The sequence below is a fragment of the Xylaria bambusicola genome (genome assembly GCF_022495145.1).
Source record: "Xylaria bambusicola strain CBS 139988 unplaced genomic scaffold F5B22scaffold_3, whole genome shotgun sequence".
NCBI lineage: Eukaryota > Fungi > Ascomycota > Sordariomycetes > Xylariales > Xylariaceae > Xylaria > Xylaria bambusicola.
Window position 1 is genome coordinate 886793 of NW_025953556.1, and position 26217 is coordinate 913009.

At 49.0% G+C, this 26217-nt stretch overlaps 8 protein-coding genes and 4 non-coding genes across 12 annotated transcripts; 7 read left to right on the forward strand and 5 right to left on the reverse strand.

Moving 5' to 3' along the window:
• Positions 1 to 635: 635 nt before the first annotated feature.
• F5B22DRAFT_t27 lies at positions 636 to 722 on the reverse strand. Its single transcript has one exon. It is a non-coding gene; the product is annotated as a tRNA-Thr (tRNA).
• A 2503-nt stretch (positions 723 to 3225) lies between these two features.
• F5B22DRAFT_633312 (uncharacterized protein) lies at positions 3226 to 3837 on the forward strand (the record flags this gene model as incomplete). Its single annotated transcript, XM_047976818.1, has 1 exon — positions 3226 to 3837. One exon carries the CDS (start codon positions 3226 to 3228, stop codon positions 3835 to 3837), a length of 612 nt encoding a protein of 203 aa, XP_047835315.1.
• Positions 3838 to 5713: 1876 nt separating this feature from the next.
• On the forward strand, positions 5714 to 6889 carry F5B22DRAFT_261449 (glutathione S-transferase). Its single transcript, XM_047970102.1, has 4 exons — positions 5714 to 5872; positions 5934 to 6147; positions 6225 to 6317; positions 6392 to 6889. The coding sequence occupies exons 1-4, from the start codon at positions 5819 to 5821 to the stop codon at positions 6697 to 6699; spliced, it is 669 nt and encodes a 222-aa protein (XP_047835316.1). The 5' UTR covers positions 5714 to 5818; the 3' UTR covers positions 6700 to 6889.
• Positions 6890 to 7002: 113 nt separating this feature from the next.
• On the reverse strand, positions 7003 to 7103 carry F5B22DRAFT_t26. Its single transcript has one exon. It is a non-coding gene; the product is annotated as a tRNA-Leu (tRNA).
• A 655-nt stretch (positions 7104 to 7758) lies between these two features.
• Positions 7759 to 10639, reverse strand: F5B22DRAFT_261507 (kinase-like domain-containing protein). The gene is made up of 4 exons (XM_047970103.1): positions 9760 to 10639; positions 9238 to 9698; positions 8592 to 9186; positions 7759 to 8477 (listed from the first exon to the last, which is right to left on the reverse strand). The coding sequence occupies exons 1-4, from the start codon at positions 10309 to 10311 to the stop codon at positions 8100 to 8102; spliced, it is 1986 nt and encodes a 661-aa protein (XP_047835317.1). The 5' UTR covers positions 10312 to 10639; the 3' UTR covers positions 7759 to 8099.
• Positions 10640 to 11473: 834 nt separating this feature from the next.
• F5B22DRAFT_t20 lies at positions 11474 to 11554 on the forward strand. Its single transcript has one exon. It is a non-coding gene; the product is annotated as a tRNA-Ser (tRNA).
• Positions 11555 to 11600: 46 nt separating this feature from the next.
• Positions 11601 to 11691, forward strand: F5B22DRAFT_t21. Its single transcript has one exon. It is a non-coding gene; the product is annotated as a tRNA-Pro (tRNA).
• F5B22DRAFT_588476 (D-isomer-specific 2-hydroxyacid dehydrogenase family protein) lies at positions 11641 to 13606 on the forward strand. The gene is made up of 3 exons (XM_047973674.1): positions 11641 to 11811; positions 11999 to 12498; positions 12584 to 13606. Exons 2-3 carry the CDS (start codon positions 12036 to 12038, stop codon positions 13357 to 13359), a joined length of 1239 nt encoding a protein of 412 aa, XP_047835318.1. The 5' UTR covers positions 11641 to 11811; positions 11999 to 12035; the 3' UTR covers positions 13360 to 13606.
• Positions 13607 to 14719: 1113 nt separating this feature from the next.
• On the forward strand, positions 14720 to 17849 carry F5B22DRAFT_657182 (uncharacterized protein; the record flags this gene model as incomplete). The annotated part of the gene is made up of 5 exons (XM_047980022.1): positions 14720 to 15347; positions 15402 to 15479; positions 15530 to 16362; positions 16510 to 16647; positions 16725 to 17849. The coding sequence occupies 5 exons, from the start codon at positions 14720 to 14722 to the stop codon at positions 17670 to 17672; spliced, it is 2625 nt and encodes an 874-aa protein (XP_047835319.1). The 3' UTR covers positions 17673 to 17849.
• A 176-nt stretch (positions 17850 to 18025) lies between these two features.
• On the reverse strand, positions 18026 to 19300 carry F5B22DRAFT_642115 (uncharacterized protein; the record flags this gene model as incomplete). The annotated part of the gene is made up of 1 exon (XM_047978075.1): positions 18026 to 19300. One exon carries the CDS (start codon positions 19298 to 19300, stop codon positions 18026 to 18028), a length of 1275 nt encoding a protein of 424 aa, XP_047835320.1.
• A 2022-nt stretch (positions 19301 to 21322) lies between these two features.
• F5B22DRAFT_588485 (uncharacterized protein) lies at positions 21323 to 25137 on the forward strand. The gene is made up of 4 exons (XM_047973675.1): positions 21323 to 21345; positions 21463 to 22010; positions 22124 to 23416; positions 23475 to 25137. Exons 2-4 carry the CDS (start codon positions 21710 to 21712, stop codon positions 24752 to 24754), a joined length of 2874 nt encoding a protein of 957 aa, XP_047835321.1. The 5' UTR covers positions 21323 to 21345; positions 21463 to 21709; the 3' UTR covers positions 24755 to 25137.
• Positions 25138 to 26184, reverse strand: F5B22DRAFT_588486 (uncharacterized protein). The gene has a single exon (XM_047973676.1). The coding sequence runs from the start codon at positions 26057 to 26059 to the stop codon at positions 25217 to 25219; it is 843 nt and encodes a 280-aa protein (XP_047835322.1). The 5' UTR covers positions 26060 to 26184; the 3' UTR covers positions 25138 to 25216.
• Between the last annotated feature and the right edge of the window lie 33 nt (positions 26185 to 26217).

Here is a 26217-nt window from a genome sequence, read left to right on the forward strand (position 1 = left end):
TCCAATGTTGCCTTCATAGACTTGAATGATCATGAACAGCCTGCCACGGCATTTCGTACGGCCGAAATATAAGGCGAACTGTATATTCAGCTAATACAGCTTATATATATATAATAATAAAGTAGTAAAGTTACTTTCATTTACATCTTTCTATATTTTATAATATTGTTTTATAGTAATAGCTTTTAAAGTTTTTATAATTATATATTTAAGAGTTAGTTATATGTATTAAACTTTTTTCATGATTGAAGATTCCTATCTTGATTGTTTTTGTTTTTATTATGCTGTTAACTGCTAGGGGTGGCCATATGTTAATCAACTATAGATCCTCCCGTAAGGAATTTAGGGTATGTTAGATCATCCGCCACATATAGAGCCCAGCCAATTCAGCACCAAGGTAGGCCATGAGGCTATTTGCATTGAAACTACCTTGCTCCATTTCGAGCACGTGCTCACTCTGAACCTATAAATGCCCGCTACAGTTCTAAATTCCCTAAAATTAACCAGATCCTCTTATAGTGTAGGCAGGAACCTGGTCCACATGGGCACCTCGTGCGGTCTTCTTGCCACCTAATTAAAAAAAAAATCCTGCCCGCTTATCACGGGTAAACAAATATCCTATCAAAAGATAGGAATGCCCCCATCCCGGATCGAACGAGAGACCTTGTCATGGCCTTGTAATGCAATACAAGTGACACGCGCTACCACTACGCCATAGGGGCTATAACGCCTTTAGTTCGAGGACATAAGATGTCGCTCTGTGTCATTGTTGTGGCTATTGACACGTTGGTCATAGAAGGCGAATTGATACCTTTGAGAGGGTCTAGGTCAATAAACTCTATCAACGCAAGCCCCTCTATTGCGATGTTCATGATTACGGCTATATAAATAAGTAAGGTCCGGCTTGCACTTTAAGCTACCTAGGTATTTATTTCATTGCTCACTCTTTCTGACAAGAGACCAACGTCTTAAAATCAGGCTTTCTCTAAAGACATTAACGAGAAGTAGAGCAAACTGATGGAGAACGAGCCGATAGCACACATGTGCTTATAGCTAAGACTTAGCCCGTAGACTTCTAAAGCATTAGAGACTGTCGAGAAACAAGAAGGTATAACGTTTAGGATATGATCCAAGTTCTTAGGTTAGGCAGTTCAGTTTCCAATACTCATCAGCTCTTCAGCTTTGCCTGGCTTCTCTCTTACTTCTCAGCTTGTTCTCATCCAGGGACCTTGGACCTAGCTTAAATCCTTCAAAAGTCTTTAAAGCTGAAATGTACTCAGCGTATGGTGTATCGTTAAATCATGTCCAGGGGCTCAATAGTTTCCTAAAGTTCTTATGATACGCAGTTCCATTAAAAATAATGATGTGGAAATGCTTAATAATAAAGTTATAATATTAGAGTAAATGTTACACGTGCAACCTCTGTGCCAGCTGAATATGCAGTTCGCTTTGCACTTCGGCTGTACGAAGGACCATTGCAGGCTGTTCATGATCTTTCAAGACATGCAGGCAATATTGGGCAATATTGGAAAGTGAGGTTATACAGACTTCGCTTCTTGAAACAGACCCTAGAAGACCCAGGCGGTCTGGGCTGGCAGACCAATTGTATATAGAGTCAAGTCCAGCCACCAACAGCCGAGAAGGAGCTGGTTGGTCAAGGACTACTGCAGCCCTAGTAGATCATTGTAATCTGAATCCCCAGTTCCAAGCCCAGTTTACCTGCCCTTGTTATAGGTGTCCCGAGGTGAATAGAAGGCTAGTCACAGTCAAGTAGGTAAGAAGAAGGGTAATATAGGGCTCAACAGAGTAGTCAACTGATCCCTAGCTTTCCCGAATATATAGGGGGCAACTCTAGAATATATAAACTTTCCAATATAGCAAACCCTAAAGTAGGTTGTGACTATATCCCCTGACAAGAAGTCTTTGCTGTAAAGAAAGTTTTATAGTCTCGGTTTTCATAGAAGTCCATGGATGATCCATATTACAGTACCGAGATCTCCAGTCGAGGTACCTCCTGTACAACGTTGAACGATACTGGCTTCTTAAACTGCCATACTATCTAGGCTTGAATAAGTTTTTATTTCAGCGCGTTCCTGTGTATTGTGCCCAAGTGACATACATGGCTCCCGGGATGTCCCGAAGACCGTGATGACTAACTCTAGTAAGGATTTTAGCTATCACACAAAGTATGGAATTTTCCACTCTCCTTTCTCCGGCGAATGTAGAGTATTCTCCGTACAAGACTAAGTTAGGTCGGCACTCATGCTTCATAGCGGTGCTCCCACTACTCGGAGATTAGCCCATCATAATTCCATAATCGGTCCGCCCCCAGCAATACCCCTCAGGATTTGATATTGCATCAGGTTTCTTCAATTTCAAGATCGTCATACAGCATGCATTATGATTTCGGTTTAACCATTGTTCACTTGGAAAAGGACATAGAGGGCTCAGTTATTTCCGTTGCGCATTGATAAACAACCCGCAAAGACCGTGATGTGTGGGGCGACAGCGCAACATACATTTCTATGTGAAATTTGTGGGAATAGGTGAGGAGCAGTGGCTTTCAAAATTTCGCAGATCGTTCTACGTTATGTAGAGATCTGATTGCTTCTACAAGAAAAGAAAATATCTTGCTCAGTAATAGCTTCATTGACAGATCAGCAACGTAGGCAAAACAACTTGGGCGTTTGCTGACCTTTTTGACTTGGTTACCGTCAAACTCGGAGTTAAGACTTTCTGAATTAAGTATTTGGCATTGATTTACGGAGTAAAATTGTATTCTGTCCCATACAACGGAGCCAATCTATTCCTTAATTGGTAATGTCATGTACGTCCGGCAGACGGACGAAACAGCGGCCGTAGTCTAAGGCATGGACCGCTCGCGGTAACTTTCTGGTTCTTTGCTTGTGTAAGCTGTAGATCAAGATGCGGGATAGCAATTGGCTGCTCATTTAACCATGAAGGAAATGTGATCTGATAGAGAAAGTTCGGCATGTCTAGCGGGGAAAGGACTTAAGCGAACAAGAACTCAACCCGAGCTTGCAAGATTGGATAGGAATGGTCATGAACATAGCTCATAGGAGCTATGGTAAGGTCTTCAATGTAAAGGTCTCCAGATATAAAACTGCCCATCTCGGCCTGTCAGTGTCTTCAATATACTGTTCTGACTTCATGCCTACTTCCCTCCCTACAAGCTCGGCATATATAAAACTTCACCTAGGCAAAATGCACGGCACCACCAAACTCCTCCTCGCCATGACGGCCCTTGCGGGCACTTCGCTGTCTCAAAAATCCGATGCCGAATTCTGCTCTTCGGCCTTGGCTTCCTTGGTCTCCCAGGTCGGAGAATACGCTCCTACGACACCGGCCAATATTCTCTCCTATATCTCAGCGAGCGCCGCACCCACGGTACCTATACCGACCACCATTGATTTTCAATGGCATGCGTCAGAACTCTGCTCGATCGGCAGCGTGCTGCCCACTTCGCTCGTGCCTGAGTTTAAAAGCTTTGCCCAGGGCCTTCTTCAATTCGGAAGAGATCATGAAAGCGAGTTTGTGTTCTACATCACAGACTGTGAGCCGCAAAATGAGGTCGCAAGCATGACCAGCGCGCTTCACTCTTATTTCACGGCAACGGACAACCCTTGCCCAACCACACCTGCCCCTGGCGCTTCATCCAGCGGCAACTATCCGACTACGCCCGCTGCGACGGCCACGAGCTCCCCAAATTTCAACGGCACCTACACCACCTCGTTCGTCACAGCCGCTGCTGCCAGGCCCACAGGCGCTCTGTTAGGAGCCGCAGCCGGTATCCTGGGCGCTGCAGCCATGCTTTAAACGGCTGCGATACCTCGTCCTGATGAAGAAGCTGATCGGTCTCTGCTTGGTATACCGTGGTACATAGAACTCTTGTTCGAATGCGAATTGTATTAGTAATATTTAACCTTCTCACCTTCATCTACGGGTATGGCGTACGGGAGGCGGTGCCAGAGGTACGCTATTTGTGAGGGCGGGTTCCTAATACGAAGCAATACGCTCATTTTAACGCGTTAAGGAACCATGAAACACTGCACCCCGCAAGTGAACGACGAATAATCTGATAGCTTCTAGCCTGAATGAAACCAGATTCTCTGAGAAATGTCGCATGTCAACGTGACTGAAGGTAGGTAGGTATAGTACACAGTACCTAATGCTGACCACACCTCCGTCCTGCAACTTGCCGCTGGAAATTACACGGGCAGCGGGATGGGAGCCCTGTACCTACCTAGATAGGCACCTATCATCTGATACCTAGGCAGCTGTATGACCCCACTAACGGCATTTCCAATGCATCTGCCCGTATATAACTTGGCATACTAGGAAACGCGTACGGCGCAGACCGCGCTCAATGCGTCGATCTTGACGATAGTCAATTATATCGATTTCTGATCTCGTGGAGCTGATGAGATAGACTGCCTGTCTAATGTGCATTGGAACACTACGTCGTGTACAGGTGACACACTTCATACTACACTCCTTTGCTCCTTGAGTTTACTCTCTACCTCGATCATGATATCTGTAGGTAAGCTGACGCGTAATTATGTTACTCAGTCAGCATGATATTCAATACGGTACATCCCCCTAGCACTCAACATTCATCATCTCAAGATTCATACATAAAATTCCGATCGGTAATAGCTGCACAAGGAGGTTGAAGCGGGGAGGCGCGTTCAAACTATCCGTACCCTCGCTTGGCTTACAAATCCGGAGAGTTCTTCTCACCGCCAGCTCTATAACACATGCTGAACAACGTAACAGAAACAATATATATACTTATCTAATTTTAGGGACTACGTTCCTATTGGCCTTCTCCTTTCTCGTGGAGGTACACCTTATTAAGCAGCGGTAGATGTTGTGATTTGTGCTAAAATACATACCGACTATCGATCTGGCGCGGGGACATACCCGGGTAGGAGAAGGCTTATTCGCGGCTCTGTTCAGCCTCGCCTCTTGTTGCCTTAATTAGAGTTCCTCCATATGCCGCGTGATATGGGGTAATAGTCAACCCGCGTCGAGTCTCTAAGCAGCTCCACGAAGACTAAATTCGACACCAATAAAGTAACGTCAACTGAGAACTCCGGTGAGGCGGAAATAAATGTGCAACCATTTCACAGGCCTTAGGAAGTGGTGTCTACCCCCAACAACAAACAGCTGTGATGTGAGTTATATCATGCCGAAAGAAATAGAACGGCTGCTAAATAAAAATAAAAAAAAGGGGAAAGAGGAAAAAAAGAGTTAGAAGCACCTAGAAAAGGCGGAAAGGCGCGATGAAGTTTTTACCGCCTGGAAACCGCTAAACGTTATCTAAGTAAACGCCTAGCCAAATGACTTGGGCGACCCCAACCAATGCACAAAACGGTGAATATGGATCCTGTTTACCTGGAGCCGGGACTGTCCAGGTTCTGCGTACCTTCAATTCCGTGCCGAGAGACCAATAAAAGTAACACACCTGGCCGGACGGCCAAATGTTATTACTACCTCGTACATGGATTTTCGGCCCAGTTTTGGACTTGCGAGCGACGGCTGACAAATTGGTCGGCGCCAGTTTTTTCACAAGCTGTTGACCCATTGACTAGCATTGTAGACGATCTAGCTAGTAAACCATTTAAAAGGCTAGTGCTCCGACCATCGAGTCCTACCCATTTCAATCCACCTCACGCCACTCACAATTGCAACATCTTAACCCCCGCTCACAACATCTCTCGACCCTTGCGTCAAACTCTCCAAGTGAAGCAACTTACCTCTGAAGATCCTGCCATCTCAAGTACATTTCGTCAAGATGGCTCCCTTTGGTAAGATTTACAGTTATCCTACCAACCCTCGGGCCACACGTGTAAGCCGGATTGTGTTCCTTCGACGTCACTGCCAAGAAATCCACTAACAAAACGACCTAGGTTATGATAATAGCCGAGATGAATGGTCTAGAGATAGAGATCCCCCCATTCACCATAGGCGAAACCAACAAGTCCGCTGAATTCCTAGCCAAATTCCCGCTCGGAAAAGTTCCGGCGTTCGAGGGCAACGATGGTTTCCTCTTAACTGAGAGCATTGCCATCGCTAGCTACGTAGCACAGGCAGGTCCCAAAGCGGACCAACTTCTTGGCAGAGGTATGTCGTCTGCTCGGCGGGGTATAGGTACACCGAATTTAGCCTGCGTCAGTGAGACTAATCTCTCTATTTCCCAGATGCCAAGTCACAGGCCTTGATTAAGCAGTGGGCATCCTTCGCTGAGAGCGAGCTGTTCAACAATGCCTTCATGCCCATCGCAATGGCTGCCTGTAAGTGAACATGGCTTTACTTCCAACGTTCTTGCCCGCCCATTGGAGAGCTGTGTGCTGATCAACCTGACTAGTAAAATTATATCCCATGAACGAAGTAGCTTTTGACAGGCACGTTGAAAGCTTACAGAAGGATGTCAAGGCCCTTGAAAAGGCCCTCGAAGGTGGCAAGAAGTACCTCGTTGGAGACGAAGTGACGATGGCAGACTTCATGGTTCTCAGCTGGGTGTACTATGTTATGAAGTACTTTGGCGATGCTGAGATGCGCCAGGCCAACCCGAACCTGGTCGCATACTTCGAGTCGTACGCTGCTGTACCGGAATACAACAAGTATTTCGGCAAGGCCGAGTATTGTGAGAAGGTCTTGACCAAGGACGCATAGAGAATTAGGAAAATATCGTAATGAAGGCGACTCATGCGCAAAGAAAGCCAGTTTTGAACCATGCATAATAACCAATGTGATTTTACTAAATTGATGACTTAGCACTGCTGACTCATCATCGCCGGGAGGGAGGGGTAGCAGAGCAGCAGTGTGCCCGTCCAGAGGGATAAAACGTGTAATCTCAACTATTTGTGCAGTTCCATTATAATATAATGTAAATGATAAAAATGATAAAAACAAAGATAGCAAAAGCAAGAAGCAATTGGATGCTGATGAGTAATAGATGCAAAAAGTAAAAATAATTGGTGTGAACGAGGTTCGAACTCGCGCGGATCTCTCCAACAGAATAGTAAATTGATAATGACAACTTAAGTCTGTCGCCTTAACCACTCGGCCATCACACCGAACTTAGCCAGTTGCTGGTTGATAATGGCTTCTAACAAAACTTATACTTGTTGTCAACATAAGATTTCTGTCAATTCTAAGCGCATCAATGCACTTATATGCAGGTTCGGCCTTGGAAGAATGTAACAAGAAAACGGACGTGACGGCGCCTCCGACTACCCTAGTTTATACTGTATGGTATTACAGTTCGTGGGCTGGAGAAAAAGCAGGCTGCCATCTATGCACTCACCTCCGACTCTTGGCTTCAGATCTCCTTTGCGCTGCCCATTCACGGATTAAGAAGAAAATGCTTCAACGTGTAAACGTGAAATAGCGGCCAAACATGGCAGATAAAGTGTTGAGTTTGTTAATACCAATTTTCTGCGACATGCCCTTTACTCCGTCTACCATGTCCTCTCTCAGTATGGAGAGAATGGAGGCGATAGATGGTTGTAATTGGACGGGCGACTGAGCTTTATAGCGGCTCCCCGCGGTTGCTGCTTGATCCCAAGTCACTTTTGCTATACAGCGAAGAAATACGCCTTGATCCAAATCAGAGGCTTGTTCTATTAGCAACAGTGCATCGAAGTAAAAACCCTAGGGATAATTTTCTAAGCCCAGCTAAGAACCTAGTCTTGTATTTTCGAAAATGGTAGCCGCGCGCCAGTTAGATCCCCGTGATACCGTCTGTGGTAGCAGCGGACCTTTGGAGCAGTGTTAGGAGACTTGTCCGTAGACTCTGTCGTAGATTAATGGAGGTTTAAAGGGCGTCTTCCTTTCTTCAAACATGATTCCCTGGGTTGCAATCGTAAAGTAGGTCTTTCGTGGCAGTGCTGGCGGTTCCTAACGAACTGCGTCATTTGATGATGATTCACTAGTACTGCCTGGTCTCCTAAGAGGAGACATACTCCAACAACACCTTCGAGAGGAGGGAACGGCTCTAGAACAGTTCATTTTGGCGGATATCAGTTAGCGGATGGATTATTTAGTAGTGCCTACACATGATCTGGCATGATCTATCCTTCGATCGATCTCTTCTTGCTGATATTTATTGGATTGAATTCGTCAACGTAGACAGCATCATCCTCTGATGGATCTGGCGAGGCAAAGATATCCTCCCAGGCATGATGACTCCAGTGACGTTCCTCAACGCCAACGCTGTTCCATAGTTTGTCGCGTTCCGTCATATGTACTGTCTCGCAGGTTGACAAGGGTAATTTTTCTTTTACGTCTCCTGCTAAACCCTGCCGAGATGGTGGTCGTGAATGTCCATCACTCCACTTCATCCCTTGCTGTTTCTTTTCTTGCTCGTCAAATTCTTTCTTTGCCGTTTCTAAGGTGTTGAGCATAACATTAACCCGGTCTTTTAGAGCCTTCCTCCGTGCTCGCAGTTCCTCATTGCGATTAGCATTGATCCAATCTGCTTGGAGCAGAATATCGCACATAGCGGCATTACGCAGCCATCGATACTCAGCTGCGCGCTTCTGAGAATCTAAAAACCAGCTTACTAAAAAGTTTAATGAACTTGGCTGTATGGTGTAGTCAAAGTAATCCTCAATCTTAATCAGCTTTGCCATTGACTCCGCCGCGTCATCTATTTCTAATTCAACAGAGCAGCTACTTCTGCTATCCTGATCAGAACCTCCTGATGCTGTAAAATGAATAATTGGGGGAACCCCGGCTGCTGTCGTAGTTGACTTAAGGTTAGAGGATTCTTTCTGAATGCAACAATGTATGCTGGGGCTTTGGTCGTGCCTGCTTGTTCTATGTTGAGTACCAGTCCTACTACCCGAGCGCGGGTTATGGCTGTGGTTCTCGGTGCCCATCATCGATTTAATACCTTCCAGGGTCATAGTTTGGCGTATAGTATGGGAAGCCCTAGGTGTTTCTGAATCTTCATCACATTCTGCGGCGTTATGGCTTAAAGGGGGCCAGGGGGCGACTTTGCTATTCGGGTGCCCTTCCATGCTAAAGGGCCGGATCGTGGATTCTATCCCAGACGGTCGAAATGGGTGAGATATAGTACTCCAGGGTGCTGAGGGTTGAGTGATGAGATATGGGTCACCATTCGGCTTGGTGTAAGACGGACCTAGGACAGGGTGACTGTAATACTAATTATTTACTGACCAAATGTATGCTCTGATAAGATCGTACCCTTGATTTGCTTGACCAATTGTGAAATTATCGTGTATAGTCACCAACCACTCATGATTGAACGCTTGATGGGCATTTAATCTTGACTGTGGTGATGCAAGCATTGCGCTCGAAACGAATGATATTGCAGGCGTGGACACTTCAATCTCATACAAGCGCTGGTCTGGAAAAGAGATTATGCCGTGATAATATCTGCGCAGGTCGTTGTGGGATGGAAATACTGCTTCACCTCGGAGCATTCGGAAAGTCATTTCGCCCAGGCACCAGATGTCGGATTTAAAGGGGTCCGCCATTTTCGGGTCGATGCCCCCGATACCGAGTTGCTCGGGTGCAAAAAATCCTGGCGTGCCCTTGAGACTAGTCGTTCCTGCCCCTACCTCCTCGATGCGTTTACTCAGTCCCATATCGCCAATTTTTACCCACCAGTCATACTCGGGCGGGCGGGACATAATTAGGACGTTCTAGATACAGTATGATTAGCATCACTCGTCATAGGTGGGCCGCCGTGCGTTGCATGCATACTCCTGGTTTTAAATCTCGATGTGTAAATCCTTCATCATGCATGAATTGTAGTCCCTGGGCGACCTGGCTGATTATTTCGCGAGTGTCGCTCTCTGGCAGCTTTGTACACTCTGTCAAAAGCTGTTGAAGGTCACCTAATGGGCAATATTCCATAGCAATGAAGAGAAACCCAGAGCTCTCGTACCATCCGAATGACCGTACAAAGCATCGTTTATATTTCCTAGTCGAAAACTTGGCCAGCGCCTCCAGTTCCGATTTGCAGATCTCCAACACTGGCCTAGACTGGGCTGATGTGATCTGCTTAACGGCTCGGAAATGTATCTGATCCTCCTCTGCCTCCTCTGATCTTGCCGCGAGCCGCTTTTCTAGCCATACCACTCCATTTCCACCGCTGCCGATAAGGCGCTCTTTCTTCCATACCTCTCGTTGTGGCTCGGCGCGCCGCCCCGGTCGTTCGTAGTACACGTGGACTATATTGTCCCCGTTCACGGTAGCCTCGAGTCTCGAGTCGCGGACTAGCTCTGGAAGCTTTATGGCTATTAACGGCTCCATATACCCGACCGTGTCGCATCCAGTTACTTAAGTATCGAATGGTAGACGATATAGGTCTCACGAAAAGTACGACGATGACGCGACACCGAGGGCATAGAGAAACATAGCTATAGTCTGTTTGAGACGAGAAGCTTTCGCTATTGCTCAGCTAACAGCTGAAGCGTAAGGCTGCAGAATATCAGTGAGGCGCAACCCTACATCTGCATTGGGGGCTGATGTTATCTAAGCCACAATTCTGCCCACGCACGCTCCAAGATCTGTTCACCACTAATACATGATACCAAATTAGCATAGCAGACGTGAACGCTATCAGCCTGTTACATCATGGTACGATTTTGGATAATGAATTTCTAAGTCAACTAGTGGTACCGACAGCTCTCGCAAGGACCAGGGCAGGACGTACCGAGTAGGCGACGGCAACTGGGAAAAGATGCTGTATCGCCACATATCCCGTCAGGATGTCGGGCTGGATGAAAGTCTCGGGGGGTCCTGCTGGAGCTAGGGCCAAGCAAGTCGTTTGTTAGTTACGACATGGATGGTATACACCTTATCTTGCCACGAGGCGCAAGAGTCCCAGGCAATAGAACGAGTTCATGGCAACCCGATGCCTTATAAAATCAACTCGTTCGCCTAGCCGCCAATGACTTGCCACGTTATATGAGAAGGCGTTACGCAACGGTGATCAAGACTTGCCTGACCTGTCTAGATCCTGTTAATACCGATTTCGACGACGAGCAGCAGTTTCTGGACAAGGATGGCGTGTTGGGCAGGGCGCGATACATCGAAAAGGTCAGTTTATCCAGGTTACAGTCTATGTTGGTATACATTCCTAATGAGGGTTCTGTCTCAGCTTGACGCCATTTGTGTTCAGTATGAAACATATGTCGAGAAAGGGCAACAAGGCATAAGAGTAAGCAGAATAAGACATGACGAAGAGATGTAGTAATTGTCGTGAGCCTCGAAGTCTCAGAGGATGCCACTACTGGAGAATGGTCTAGTTATTTCGCGATTATAACCCCCATAAGTCGAAACCGCTTGCAATACACGTCCGGATCTTCGTTGGATGTGCTCTCGTGATCGTGAGGACCAGTAACATGGCATAAGCCCCAAACATCAATAGTTCGGTCATGAATGCACACAAGCGAGCTGTTCACCATCAATTGGCAACGTGGCTGAGTGGTTAAAGCGTATGACTAGAAATCATATCCCTTCGGGGTCACAGGTTCGAGTCCTGTCGTTGTCGGTCAACCAAGTTTCGGACAGTTGGATCGAATGGTCTTGCGTTGTTAGGTCTGGTGGTCTAGTGGTATGATTCTCGCTTAGGGTTAACCCTATAGCTTTGTTTGCGAGAGGTCCCGGGTTCAATCCCCGGCCAGACCCTTTTTGCACTTAACAGCTAAGTTTCTCTTTAAACCTTTTCTTTTCTGCTATTCTTTTTTACACAGCAAATGGCAGAGTGTAATCACCACCCGGTCTAGGGTCTATTAAGGCTTCTTCTTTCTAGAATAAGTCTTGTCATTATATACATCTTGACTGGGTTGTTTTAGGACAAGATGAGAGGGACTAAGTGAGACATGAGCCGCCACCATAATTGAAAATGACAGCCTAAAACAATGAGGACATTTGACTAGGTAGTAACATCGAAAACGATGGGCATTTCGGGTAGCGTATACTAGAAGAAACATACCTCATATCACAATAATGCGATTAGCATCCGACCTCTCATGAGTCTGATGGAAAAAGGATCATACAGTATGTGGAGACTTTCGGGCTTAAGACGAATACGCCCTTCCATGACAAGTCCGGTGAAGGCCGATCTTATAATGGCAGCGCGTTCCAGAGATTCTGATTACTCAAACTTGCCGAACATCTCTAAAGGGCCACGGAAGGAAGAGAGTGAAAAGAAAGAGGTTACCCGCCAAGTGTTGCACCACATCCTAAGCACAATACAAGTTCCGGCAATGGCGACGTCGCAAACCCACTGGGTCATTGTCGCGTTGGAGACGTTCTTCTGCCCACTGCCAGATTTCACACTCCCAGCCCCTCATACCTGCGAGTTCCGGAATTATGAGCGGACAAGACCAGATCAGATCGCGGAGAGAATTAAGGATGCCGATATTGTAATCATGACAATCCTTCCACTGACAGCGGAGGTCCTCAGTGCCGAGGTAACCCCGCGTCTGAAGAGTGTGTATCCCCACCACTGTAAAGAAAGGCTTTTGAATGAGACCATCGTCGTAAAATACAGCTACTAACTCACAATCGCGTGCAGTGGTATCTGTAATTGCCTCGGGCACAGATACCGTGGATCTGGCAGCGTGTAGAGCACGTGGCATAGTTGTGGGCAACACGCCACACTGCAATGTCACGACGGTCACGGAGCACGTGCTCGCGCTGTACTTCGCGACGCGCCGGTCCATCATGCTGACGCACAATTTAACACGCGCCGGGGACTGGGCTACCAAGGGCTCGCAACAAAGCACAATGAATGGACCCGACGGGAAGGCGCCGCGGACGTGCCGCGACGAGGTCGTGGGGATCATCGGCTACGGCGCCATCGGGAGGAACATCGATGTGGCGGCTAAGACATTGGGCATGAAAACCCTTATAGCCGGGCGTAAAGGGGCCCTAGCGACAGAAGGCCGCGTTCCATTCGAGACGGTGATCCGCGAGGCCTCGGTTTTGGTAGTGGTTTTGCCGCGGTCGCCAGAGACGCTCAATCTCATCTCGACGACAGAGTTCGATTCGATGAAACCTTACGGCTTGTTGATCAATGTCTCGCGGGGCGGCATTGTGGACGAGAATGCTCTTGTAGCCGCGCTGAGGGAAGGCAAGATCGCGGGTGCCGGCACCGATGTTTACTCCAGGGAGCCGGCAGAACCGGGAAGTAACGTTTTGCTCGCTGCCGACACGGCGGAGCTCAATTTAGTCATGACACCTCATGTGGCGTGGTACTCGGAGGAAACTTTTGATAATTACAGCCGGACGTGTAGGGCGAATATTGCCGGGTTTGTGACGGCTGGACAGCCTGAGCACCGGGTCTGCTAAGGCATCATACAATACGATGCGATTATGATGAGGATTATGGGATCTGTTAGTTATGTATTATCTTGACCTTGGTCAACACTTTGGGAATAGACTAGATGCGATTGGGATGCTAAAGGCTGGTAGTGAGCGACCTCAGCCCTGAAGTCAAATACCTACCTAATACTTTGACAGTGTCGGATAGTAATCTCTATTTTTATGGTTTGTTTGTATGGTACGTAGCTTGAGGTATCATCCTACTCTGTCCTACCTAGAATCATGGTGATTGATTGACTGGAAACAGCGCATACTACGTACACAATCGTAGTCATAAAATGCCGAGATGCTTCGCCTGCAGTGTGGCTTGTTGAACGATCTATTACCTACTTACCTAGGTATTTGCCTGCCAGCACAGCACTTGTTTTCAATCATCAACCTACCTACTCTACACCGCCACAGCATTGCCCGATGGGGTTGCATTTGAGAGGTCTGTGAGAGGAGAGAAGCCTTGAGAGGCTAATCGGTTGGAGATTCTGCCCCGACAGCACTACCCTACCTCGCCTACCTACACACTGCCTACACTACGCTCTGGCTACGCCATACCTACCTCGCCTACATACATCCATGGATGCATTGTATGTGTGGACGAGAAGCTTTGATTTCTCAGACCAGACCGTTCTTACTGCTCGGGCATTAAAACCAAATCTGGGATCGTGTCGTCATTTCAAAGATACCCCTGTACTGGTGGGAACCAATTAAATCGCGATATTCCATAGGCTAAGTCCTAAATCGGCAATGAGTGACCTGAGGGATCAGAGCTGGATGAATGGATTCGATATTCTTGCCACAGTCTGGGGTCGATTTCGATTGTCTGAGGTCTTCTGTAACGTTGTAAACGTGACGGCTCCCCTCTCTGTCCCCTGTCTACTGCCCTGTTGAATTCCAAGGGCAAACCAAGGGGGCATGGTGCGATGATGTAGTTGGGCCAGGGTCTAGTTCATGCCCCTCCAATCGCGAGTTTGTGGAGGGCTAGTTTTGACAACGGTACCCAGTCGAGCAGTGTTCCGCTCAGTGAACAGCAGATGTACAGCTCGATGCTTGAACAAGACGAATAACATCCCTAGTCGGCAAGCAGTTGAGCCGTAATAATAGTTTCTCGACGAGAAATAGCCGACTGTTGATCGTTGCTGGCCCTGGCTACATATGATGTGCATCCCTTGTGAGGAATACAATTATTAAAGTGTCGTACTGTGACCTCATATCTCCCACACCACCCTTTTCCAATCCTTTGCATCACGCGTTGTAGCGTGAAGCCCAGCAAAAACTTGAATAAAGCAATGATCACAGCCACTCGGCTGCCTACATACCCACGCACCTTCTCGTTATGACATCCAACCGAGCTCGACATAGCACTTCAGATCTAGGCGAACATCGTCGGAGATTTGAACGACCCCGTTTCAATTCTCAGATTACTTCCGACAGGTTAGCAGAGGCGACGAGATTTATGGCGTATCCCAGACCCAGTAAGATTAGGAAAGGGAGGAAGTCTGTGTTCCGCGAGATCGGACTAGACGATGACGACGGGATAGCCCGAGTCCTTTCGAACAGCAGTCGACCGAGCTTCGGGGAGGAGAAAGAACCAGATTTGGATCAAACTACGAGGCGGGCGTCGGAGCCAGGGCCTGAATCAGGGCCTGACCGCAAGGATTCCGTTGGAGGGGAGTCAACGCGGGAGAAGTCTCGATGGCTATCCAGATTATTACCCGAGAAAAGACCAAAGATCAGATCAGCTGCAACGGCACCCCCCGCTTCTATATCCGGGATCCAGAGAATTACCTTGATCGCATTACTAATTGCAGTCGTCCTTCCTGCCATTGGCTATAAAAATGGTTGTCATACGGTCGAAGTGAACGGTGCTGACGCGGCTGTGATACGGGAACCGATTGTTAAATCTGCGCTAGAAGAGCGTGCAGATAGCCCAACGAATGTATGCAAGAGGTGGGCTGGACAAAGTAAGTAGTGTCGGACAGCATGTGTTCGTGTCGAGTAGATGCTGATTATCATAGGCGCCATCTTGAATGGTACGTTGTACTATTATGGTGGTCGAGTGACAACGGATCCCGACCAGACTGACAATGAATGGAGTATGCATTTGATTACACCCGGGGTCTAGTCCTACCGCTAACAAGAATAGCCAATGACTTCATTACGATTGACCTAACAAAATCTTGGGACATTGGCTCTCCCTCCATCAACGGGATGGCTCAACCCTCCGGCCCGCCAGCCGTGTCCCTCGGATATCTGTGGAACGACTATGACCATCTATTCTTGTATGGCGGACAGTTCGATTTCCCGTCAGCCGAGCCACTCCCCATATCGACATGGATGTACGACATAAAATCGTCTACCTGGACAGAGTTCAAAAACCCAGAAACGTCAGCCGGCCAATTCTCTGACGCAGGGGGCGCACCCGTTCAGCGCGCTGCCGAAGGAGCTGGCGTGTCAGTCCCCGAACTGGGATTGAGCTGGTATTTCGGCGGCCACCTTGATTGGGCCACAACGCCTGGATGGTCTAACCAGATAGCCCGTGTGTATCTGAAAAGTCTGCTCGAGTTCACGCACCCCGGCTACGGAAATGTGCAAGTCAACTCGCTCAGAAGCGCTGGTGCACCAGAAGGCGGTGCGTACCGCAATATCACGTGGGCTGGAGAGCAGAACCAAGACGGATTCGCAGAACGTGCGGACGGTGTCCTCGTGTACGTTCCTGGTTGGGGTCCAGGGGGAATCTTACTTGGTCTCGGTGGTGGTGTTGTCGGCGATAATGACACCACGGATGCCTTCTCGTCTATGAGTACCATTGACGTTTACGATATTGCGAGCAGTCAATGGTACCATCAGGAGACATCAGGCGCTGAAATCCCCGAGGTGCGGGTGAACCCTTGTGCCGTTGTTTTCTCAGCGCCTGATGCGAGTTCGTTCAACATTTACATGTACGGAGGACAGAACTTGTTACCGGTGGGAGAACAGGTTAGTAGGCTTGAAGCCCTTCCCTCTCTTTTCAGTTTCAATGCGTCTATAGTGAACTATCATGTATGCTGTTCTAGTGCTTCATAAGTCTTGTGCTATAAATCTCTTTTAAAATGAACGGCAATTACTGACTTTTTGCTCCTATAGAAGCAGTATACCGATGTATGGATCTTGACGGTCCCTTCATTTACTTGGATCAAGGTCGATTCACCAGACAATGAACCACCTGCTCGTGCAGGACATGCATGCGCAGCCCGGGACGGACAGATTGTTGTTGTTGGCGGTGTAAGTATATACCCGAGCTGAATCCTGAATCACTTAGATGACGGTCGAACAACCATTACTAACCCTAAGTACTACAGTACATTGGGGATGACCAGAAGTGTGAACAGCCTGGCATATACGCCTTCGATGCCTCGAAACTCTCTTGGCAATCCTCTTTCAACGCCGCCGATCATCCAAATGATGAGAATGCAGACAACACCGTGCTTGCAGGCAGTTATGGATACCAGGTTCCAGAGCCCGTGCAGTCCGTAATTGGCGGGTCATCGGACGGCGGTGCAACAGCTACGCAGCCTGCTTCTGGCCCCGCGACAGACGGTCCATTCAAGACGGGCGTGCCTCCCGTTTTCACTGTGACAGGATCGGGATCCACAGCAACCGTGACGAACCCTAGCGATCCGGACTCACCAGGCAGAAGTAACGCCCCTCGCAGCGGAACAATAGCAGCGGGCGTTATTGCAGGTCTAGCAGGTCTTCTAGCGTTCTACCTGGGCTTCTGCGCCTGGTTGTATCGCCGCCAAGTCCGCGCTTACAAGAAACACATGGCCATCGCCAATAGGTATGGCGAAGACGACTTCGAGTATGGCGGCATAGCAGGCGCTACAGCAGCCGGAAGCGAGAAGCTGCGTAAGAAAGAGAACAATAACGCCCGTCCATCAGGCAGTGGAGGCGGCACCGGCGATGAAGAGAGGGAACACTTCTCGTGGGTCGGACAGTTGCACGAGCCGAAATTCACGAGTAGTGACGAGCCCAGCCCTGGATCTGGATCTGGGCGCGGGAGTCTTGCGCAGTCTCATTCTAACGAGGATAGAAATCCGTGGGGGTTCGGCTACGACAATTACCCCAGCACCGCTAGGGCAAGTGCGGTAGAAGGGGGCGTTAATAGGTCGAAGAGCACTGCGACTTGGAGTACGAGAAGCGGTAACTCGGCAGAGGCACTTCTTGACGGGAGGGAACCTAATTTCTTTAGTGTTGTGCTTGGGCCAAGGCGGGCATTGCGGGTTGTGAATGGAATGGAGGACCCCTGATCCAACGACAGTGACTTCATATTGTACATGTATCAAAACTTATCTCATCTGTAACGATATCACGAAGTATAGCAATTCATGACTGTATACACTCTGTAGAGAGTATGGCGTTGGATGGAAGAAAGATCTGAAAAGTACAAATTACCAGACAATAGCTCGTAAAATAAAGTGAACAAATTTCCGGGCGCCAAGACCATTTACTTGGACGAAAGCACGCGGGTACCCAAATGCTTATATGCAGTACTCGTCGCAGATTAAATATACACTGGAATCGTTAGACCCTCCAAACCTATACGCCAACCCAATGGGGATATCTCAATAACTATGCTATGCCGAAACGCCGAGGAATGATTTCATCTCATAACTGTGCCAAGTCCCTTATGAATTGGGATGGGGGAGCCTAAAGAACCTCCCATCTGAGGATTTAAGAACCCAAGATTTAGTCTTTCATAGATGGCGTTCTTCAGACGCTCCACCCAAGGCGCTTCGCCAGCTTGACCTGTTTGCTTGAGTCGCTCAGCGGCGTCCAATACCAGACAAAGAATTCGTTGCTGATGGCCTGGTTTCATGCTGGATATATCTTCCACGATCTGTTGCCGGAGGCGAAGATACTCAACCGCAGCGGAATAAGTGGGTGTGGTTGGATGATGAAGATCTAGATGTGCAAGATCGAGGGGTAACTTCAGGGGCCTGCCAATATCGAGAAAATTCTCAAAACGAGCCACAGATGGTTTCGGGTGTTCTGCAGCATCGACCGTTGATGCCCATGACAGCTTGGCCCACGAATATCTAACAGCAGCGGTGGCAGCTGGGCTTGTCTCGCGCGGAAGAAGACTGTTAGCATGTTCTAGCGCCGCATAAGAGCCATCTAGGCTAATCGAGGACGGGGACTCTAATTCGGCATTTTCGTTGATTATGGCGTACATCAAAACAGACAAAGTTCGAGCACTAGCTTTGCCCGGGACTGTTTCAAGTTCTATTTCGGTAGCCCGGGAAGCTAGCTGTGCTAGCCAGCTCCATGTAACCTCTTGCAGGCCTTCGGCATACAGGAATGGTACTAGAAGCTTGAGCAAAGCGTAGTCACTCAAAAATCGAAGATCATTCTCTTGCCCCGAAGCACGGAGCCACCGTAATACAGACAGCCCTGCTCCTAGTGCACGCATCCTTTGGCGAATATTATCGGGAGACTCGGCTAGTAGTTGTGACCGTATCGTTGCTAAGATTCCGGCGGCACGGCGCGTAGTCATAAGACCTTTCGACACGGCCGAATGGAAGACGTTCAAATGGGCATTGAGAGGAGCAGCAGTGGTCGTGGTTATCGTGTCAACCGTGGCATTGCGTGGCTGAGCGAAAAGAGGATTGGATAGAATGGCACGCAGATGTCGATCGGTTGGACGGTTGCTAGTCATAGATTGCGATTCAGCCATACCCGTTCCCGGGCCGGCGAAGCGTTTCGTGGGCGTCTCGTTTGTCTCCCATGGGTGTTCTTTGTCGAGGTTCTTGCGGAATGAAGTTGTAATTGATTCGAGGAGTCGCTGTGACTCGCGCTTATTCAGCGGTAGGGGTTGATGAATTTGTGGTAGGAACCCCTTCCTCAATGAGTTGAGGGAAGGTGTTCGGACAACCATCGTTAACACCTGTGCCTGTGATAGAGAGGTTGAGTTCGAGGCTGAGGACTCGGACCAACTATCCATCCATCCATGCACTTGTGCATCATTCGATCATGACCAAGCTGGGATGGGTAGCAAGCGGAGATGTAAGTCACGTGACTCGATACCCCAGCACACACTCTAAGTGGAGTTCCATGACATAGGTACGCAGAACGAATGTATCTAATATCTATCTCCAAAGCTTGGGTATGTGCGCTGGCGCAAACAACGATGCCATTTAAATGAAAGCGAGTGTTTTATTTGATTTTCTAGGGATTATAAAAAGGACTTGAATTATTAAGAAATCTGTTGAAACGGGAGACAAGCTGTGGCTCCAAGCAATGGTTCTTGTAGTGATTTTACAATGTTATTATTGCTATCTATGTAGGTAATGTTTTCATTGTCTGGTTTGCACTGAAGGAATTTATATCCTCTCTACATACCTAGCTACCTACCTGAGTAATTCTCTTACCAGCGTGTCAGCTACTGTAGAGACTACCTACTAAGTACACAGTCATGCACCTAGCTGGTTCATGTTTCATGGGTAGCTTTCAAGTACCTACAGAACAGACTCGAGCCATGCGCGCTTTGACTATTTTCGAGCGCAGGTAGATAGATAGCAGCAACTATACTTCTTATTCTGCCTCCTATGCACGATTGGCGGCATATTGCGATACAATTTTGTGATTGAAGATTGTATCTAGGTATCTCGTAACTATGGATCTTGGAGGCAGTGACATCATAACGATTCGCAACTGGCCATGTACTGTCGGGTATGTGCTGTAGAATAGTACCTACTCCTAGTTAGCACTATAGCATCTGCCTCGCAGCTCTGCACATGCTAAAATTTAGTTTTACAGACTTTCGCAAATCTTAATATCTCTACGCGTTAATTCAAGATTCCCCATAGCAACAAGTTTTTCCCTTGAAGTAGAACGCCTGCATTGGTCTAGTATTACATGCCTAATATTAGGTAAGATGCCGATGCAAAATGGGGCCGGGCAATTCTGAAATCTACCTACCTAAGTATAGGTAATCCATTCACAACTTAAGTAGAAATGGGAAATGGGAAATGAGCAAAAGAAAGAAAAAAGAATGAATCACAGAGGATAGCAAATAGTAGTGAATGCCTGGTCATGTATAAGATTGAAAACTACTATTTTGAGATTGTTTTCATTGAATGCTACCTACAGTAGTACCTATGTACTCAATGTACGGTACCATCCCTTGTCCCAGCTCCAAGGTTGCTTCATCTAGGTACCAAGGTAGGTACTTAGGTACTTGGCACGAAGGGACCCTAACCCGCTCACCTGTCGCAGACTGTTAGCCGGTTAGTGCCAGCCCTTGCCAGCCCCAGATTCTATATTTGTATGTATCTTCCCAGATGCCTGCTTTTAGCGTCCAGCTGCTTTCTTGCCTGCCCCCGAGTGCAACTCCTCTCTCCACCCCCAATTCCCATTGTAAGTACCTAACATACATATGTATGTATGTACCTACTGTATGCTGTATCTAGGTAGTAGCAAGTGAAAGTACATATAGATATGTACCTACTTCGTAGTACCTAGGTAGGTAGTAAATAAAGCCCTCCCTGCCTGGCCTGAGAGTCCCACACAGCCTCAAGCAGCCAGAAGAAACCGCCCCATTCCTCATTGGTACCGCTTGCAGCAAAAGCCTTGACGGGCGCTGCGAAAGGGCCCCCAGCAGAACCCAGCTCTCTCTCCAGATTCTTACTGGTTTGGTGTGTGTGTGCGTGCGTGCGTGTGTGTGTGTAGGTACCGTACGTACCGTACGTACCTTTCCTTCCCTGCCTTCTACCAACACTGCACTATGATTGAACTCGCCACTGTCGTTCCTCCACCTTCACCACAATAGCACAAAACAAGAAGAACAGTTGTTATCGACGTTGCTCGCTGCGTCGCGTCGCCGAGGACTCTGTATCCCATCGAAAGCGTGTGATTGCCGTTGTCACCAGACAATTGGTTGGTCCTACGGTCATAACCTCGTCACGCCACGTCCTCGGAAAAGTCAGTACACATCCAAGCCTGCTGACCTCAAGAAGAGCCTTGCTTTCTTTGCCTTGACTGTTTATGTTTTGCTTCCCTTGGCTCGACTCCTCTCCTCTCCTCCTAATCGCTTCTCAGATCGCTTCCCAGATCGCTTCTCAGATCGCCACTCCCTGGCCTCCTTACTAACAACTGCATCGCGACTTCTAGCCCATTTCTACCATCTCTAACCCTCTTCCTGCCCTCGAGTCAGGCGCCGCTATCGTGTGCATCCCACCCTGATCCACGCGTGTATTGATACCTCCGATTTGATCACCACGATTCATCGTCTCCCTTCTTTACGAAGGGCCTCACCTATACATATTGTCACAACTTCACCATAGAAATGGCTGAAGTACAACCCAGATCTCAAAACTCAACTACCCGGGGTAGAGGCGGTGGTCGAGGTGGCCGGGGAGGCTTTGGCGGCCGGAACACAACTGGACGACGGGCCAATGGTGATAAGACCACCACGGAACACGCTACCTTTGACGACGATAGTGATGTTGCCCAGCTAAGAGAATTACACGGTGGGAAACTTGAGTTGATCAAGGAACTATTTGCAGACTGGTCTGATGCCGATATTCTCTACGCTCTAAAGGAAACTGATGGCGATGTCGAGCTTACAGCTGCCCGAATTGCTGATGGTGCGTCTCCCACTTTTCTTTTATTCCTATCTGCTCTACACTATGCTAGCCTTTATGTCTTCTGTAACCCATTTTTAAATTCCAATACATGCTAACATGAATCCCAATGGCAGGGACAATCTCTCAATGGGGCGAGGTTTCGAAGCCAAAGAAGCCCGCCACACGACCCAAGACCAAATCTGACGCTCCCTCGACTGGTCCCGCTGAATCACCTAATAACAGCAGACCTGCCCGTGGTGGCCGCACGGATGGTGGCCGAGGTGGACGCGCTCGTGGCAATGAGAGAGCCCGTGGTGGCCGTGGTCGCGGCACTGCTCACGCAACTACGAATGGTCACCGTGCCAAGGATACTCAATTGTCGGTTCCGACTGAGGAAGCTTCTGCATGGGCTAATGCTGTCACTGTCGACGACACACAATCGACCGAATGGACCACTCCGGCCCCTGCTGCTACCGATTCTACAAATGATAATGTCCCTGCCCCTGCTTCTACCTCTGAACCTGCTCCTAAACTTGCCACTACTCCAGCTGCTCCAAAAACTTGGGCAAGCATGCTCAGACAGTCGACTGCCCCTAAGCCTGCGCTGAAGCCGAAAGAAGTTTCTGTACCTAAGCCTATCGAAGTCGTCGAACCTCTACCCCCATCTGAACCCTCAATTCCAGAGCCTGAGCCAGAGCCAGAAGTTGAAGAGACACCGCCGCCCACTGAGCCGCCTGTCGAACAGCCAGTACCCATTGAGACAGTCAAGATCGTTGAACCTGAAGTTGCTTTACCACCATCTGAGGATGATCTCACCAAAGTGAATCTCGACTTGCTTCCCGACGAGTCGCATCCCCCAACAACTGCGACCGCAGCCAGCACCGCAGCTGACTCATGGGACGCTCGCCAAGCCGCGCAACCTAACGCCGCTGTAACACCACTCTCTGCATCACAAGCCCAACACCAAGCCAACCGAGCCGGCGCCAGTGGTTACGCGGCCACTGCACTGAAGGCAACGGAGCGCCCTACACCGCGCATGCCTAGCTACCAGCGTCGCCTTCTAGAACAAGAGGAGGCAGTCCGTATGCCTGGGAATCGCGAGGTTGACCGCGCTGCTGTACAATTTGGCGCTTTCAGTCTCAATGGAGCTGAAGATGATATTGATGGCGACCGTGAAGATCCTGAAACCCGAACCCAACCTCCTGCTGAGTCGCCAGTAGCGCCTCGAGCCTCTCTTCCTCCTATCGCGCAGCCCGCCTCAGTCCCCGATTCATTTGCCTCTACACAGAAACCCATAGCGTCTCAACCCCAGGTTCCCGGCGCAGCTGGTAATGTTCCCGTCCCTCTTCTAGGAAATCATAGAACTCACCGTGCATTAGTGACACCTGTAGCGCCACCTACTGGACCTGCTTCAACGGTTTCCCAAAGTATGTTTTCCAACCTGTGCAGTTTTTCACGTAGCACAAGCAGCTAATTGTAGAACAGCACCCCAAGCGCCATCAAGCAACCAGAACTACGGCCGATTCCCACCGGCCAGTAGTCATGAGGCCGCCGGTTTCCCCCAGAAACCCTACGATACCTTTGGCCAACAGCCAACAACTACATCGGCAAGCTTCGACAGCTTCCCAGCCGCCACAACTCAAGCACCAGGATCGCAAACCAGTGCTGCTTTCAGCTCTGGATCCACTGATTATTCTTCTTACTATCCTGCAGATCAACAAACCCGAAATGCTTATGGCGGGTTTTACGGTTACGGTCACCAGCAAGGTGGGCAGAACCATGGCGAACCTAACGCTTCTAGTCGCCCATTTGGTACCTATAATGCCTCTCAAAGCGATAATTTGAGCCAGTACCCCCAGAGCGGAGCTCAACAGTCCCGCTACCCTGGCGGTACAACCACCGATGCGCACAACAGCGGACATAATACTCCTAATCCCGTAGGCCAGAACCAGCAGCAGGCTTCCGGCCAGGGCGCCCAGCCTCAGTCTAACATGCATCAGCAGCAGCCCTACCCTTATCAGCATCCTTACTATACGAGCCCCTATTACGCTCAATACATGGGCCAACCGTACGGCGGGTACGGTCAAGGCGGATATGCTGGCGCCCCCTACGGCAAGGGTGGTATCTATGGTCAGGGTCACCATCAGTATGGCATGTCTCCTCAGGGTCCCTTCGACCATGGGTCCACAGCGAATACAGCGGGTTTTGGTCAGTCTTCTGTTGGTAGCCGCGACAGTGGATTGGCTTCTGGCATCAATGATTTCAGTCGCAGTGGTACGAGTCAGCAGTCAAGTGCTCCGGGTGCACTTGGTACTGGCGGGTTTGGGGGCGTCCACGACTCTTATGGGCGAGGCGCGGGCTTTTCATCACAAGGCGGCCAAGGTTACAACACTACCAATGCACCTACTACGACCCCTGGCAGTGGTAATGACGAGCTGAAGCCCTACGGAGAGTCTAAGGCCGGGGGGCCTAGTCCTTCCCTTGCCTCCGCAGCACGTCCGGGATCGACCAATGCCACCCCCGCTGCGTCTGGTCTGCCGCCTCCTCAGTCCACCCAGCAAGGTATGGGCGGGTACAGCAGCTATCCCGGACACCTAAGTCAGAATCTCCACGGTGGCCAAACGGGCGCCGGCAGTTATGGACTCGGTGGCTCCGGTAGCCAAGGGCACGGAAGCAACCCATACGGTGGCTATGGTAATCAGGGCTTTGGCAACTACTACGGCCGACAGGGTCATCAAAGTGGATGGGGCGGCAATTACCACTAGGTGTCGAAAATGTCGCCGAAACGCGCAGGAAATTTTTATTTCCGGAAACATAGGGGATATTGCAGAGATTTTGCGAGGGTGGCAGGTGCTCCGTTCTAATCATTTTTAGAGCAACACGTGTATGATGCTCCTTGGTCGGTGGGTTTATGCATGGGATGGGCAAAAGTTTTTACTGCTACTCCGGACGGCGAATCAAGTGTACTATTGTTTTCCTTAGGAAATGGTTTACTCGTCAAATCCGGATGGGCACTACCCATAATCAGGAAATAGGGGTAAAGAGCACAGCTATCTTCAACTTGGCTGCGCATGCAGTTTTATACTAGAATTGTAGATTACACCCCGTTTCCAGCTCAGCACTTTACCTAAGAACTAAATACAAAGAACCCGTGCTGTGATACCAGGCTACAGGACAGATTAGTGACCACTAGCCATAAATTAACTTTGGAAGATGATTTTCTTTTGTCACAATTTCATCTTGTTCTCTTTCTCTGCTTCACAAACCAACTTCCCGTCGGGTGATATCTCCACAACGCAGATGATGAATGTATCTTTCAGGGCTCCCAGCCTATATTTATGGTTCACACCCTGATAGTCGTTATCGGCCGCCATTGATGCAAAATGGGTAATGCTTGGATAATGCACAAATGCTATCTCGTCCCAACCCTCCTGCTGTTGCTTCCTAACGTCTCCTTCCTTAGGCTCGACAACCCCTGAACTCGTCACTTTGCCAACAATCTTTACACGCCCGCCATACCGCGCACCAACTCGCGAGCTGAACTCGTGTCCGTACTTGACGTATTGCGCGTGTTTGCCCTCGTTCAAGGAGAGCAGATTGAGCATGCTTACCGGGCGCGTTTTTATGTGCGCCGGCAACGCGGCGATGAAGGAGGCGAGCTCAGGCGTGAGCTCGAGGTTCTGCGAGGACTCGGCCTGCGCGGCTGCCGCAAGGTCCAATGACGCAGGTGGCACGGTTCCTGGCACCGGGTTCAGCAGCTCTGCGTTCAGCGAGGAGTAGCTTGAGAGAAGCTTTGACGATGTCCCTATGCTCGCTGTCCATTCCGCCGCAATTGCGGACGCGCGCAGAGATTCGCTTATGTGGGAACCCTCAGGTAATACGAGCAACATGTCCCAGCGGACGTTGCGGGCTAGCAAGTGACCGGTTGATATTACCTGGGGGAGAATCATCCAGCGGAGTACGAGCGCTTGGACTATGGGCTTGATCCCGGCTTTGTGCAGTGCCGAGAGGAACGTTGGCGGCGTGTGGCCTTCCTTGAGGGCAAAGAGGTGGAAGCTGCACAGAACCATCTTCTTCTCTGCTCTTTTCTTTTCTTCATGCCCTTTTTTATTTGTCTGTTCTGGTGAGCTGGATTGTTCTTAATGTTGTTTATTTGGAGGTGAGTGAGGTCATAAAGTTGGAGTGAGCCGAGGTTGTCCGAATAAGGAACTGAACTCCGCATTTCGTT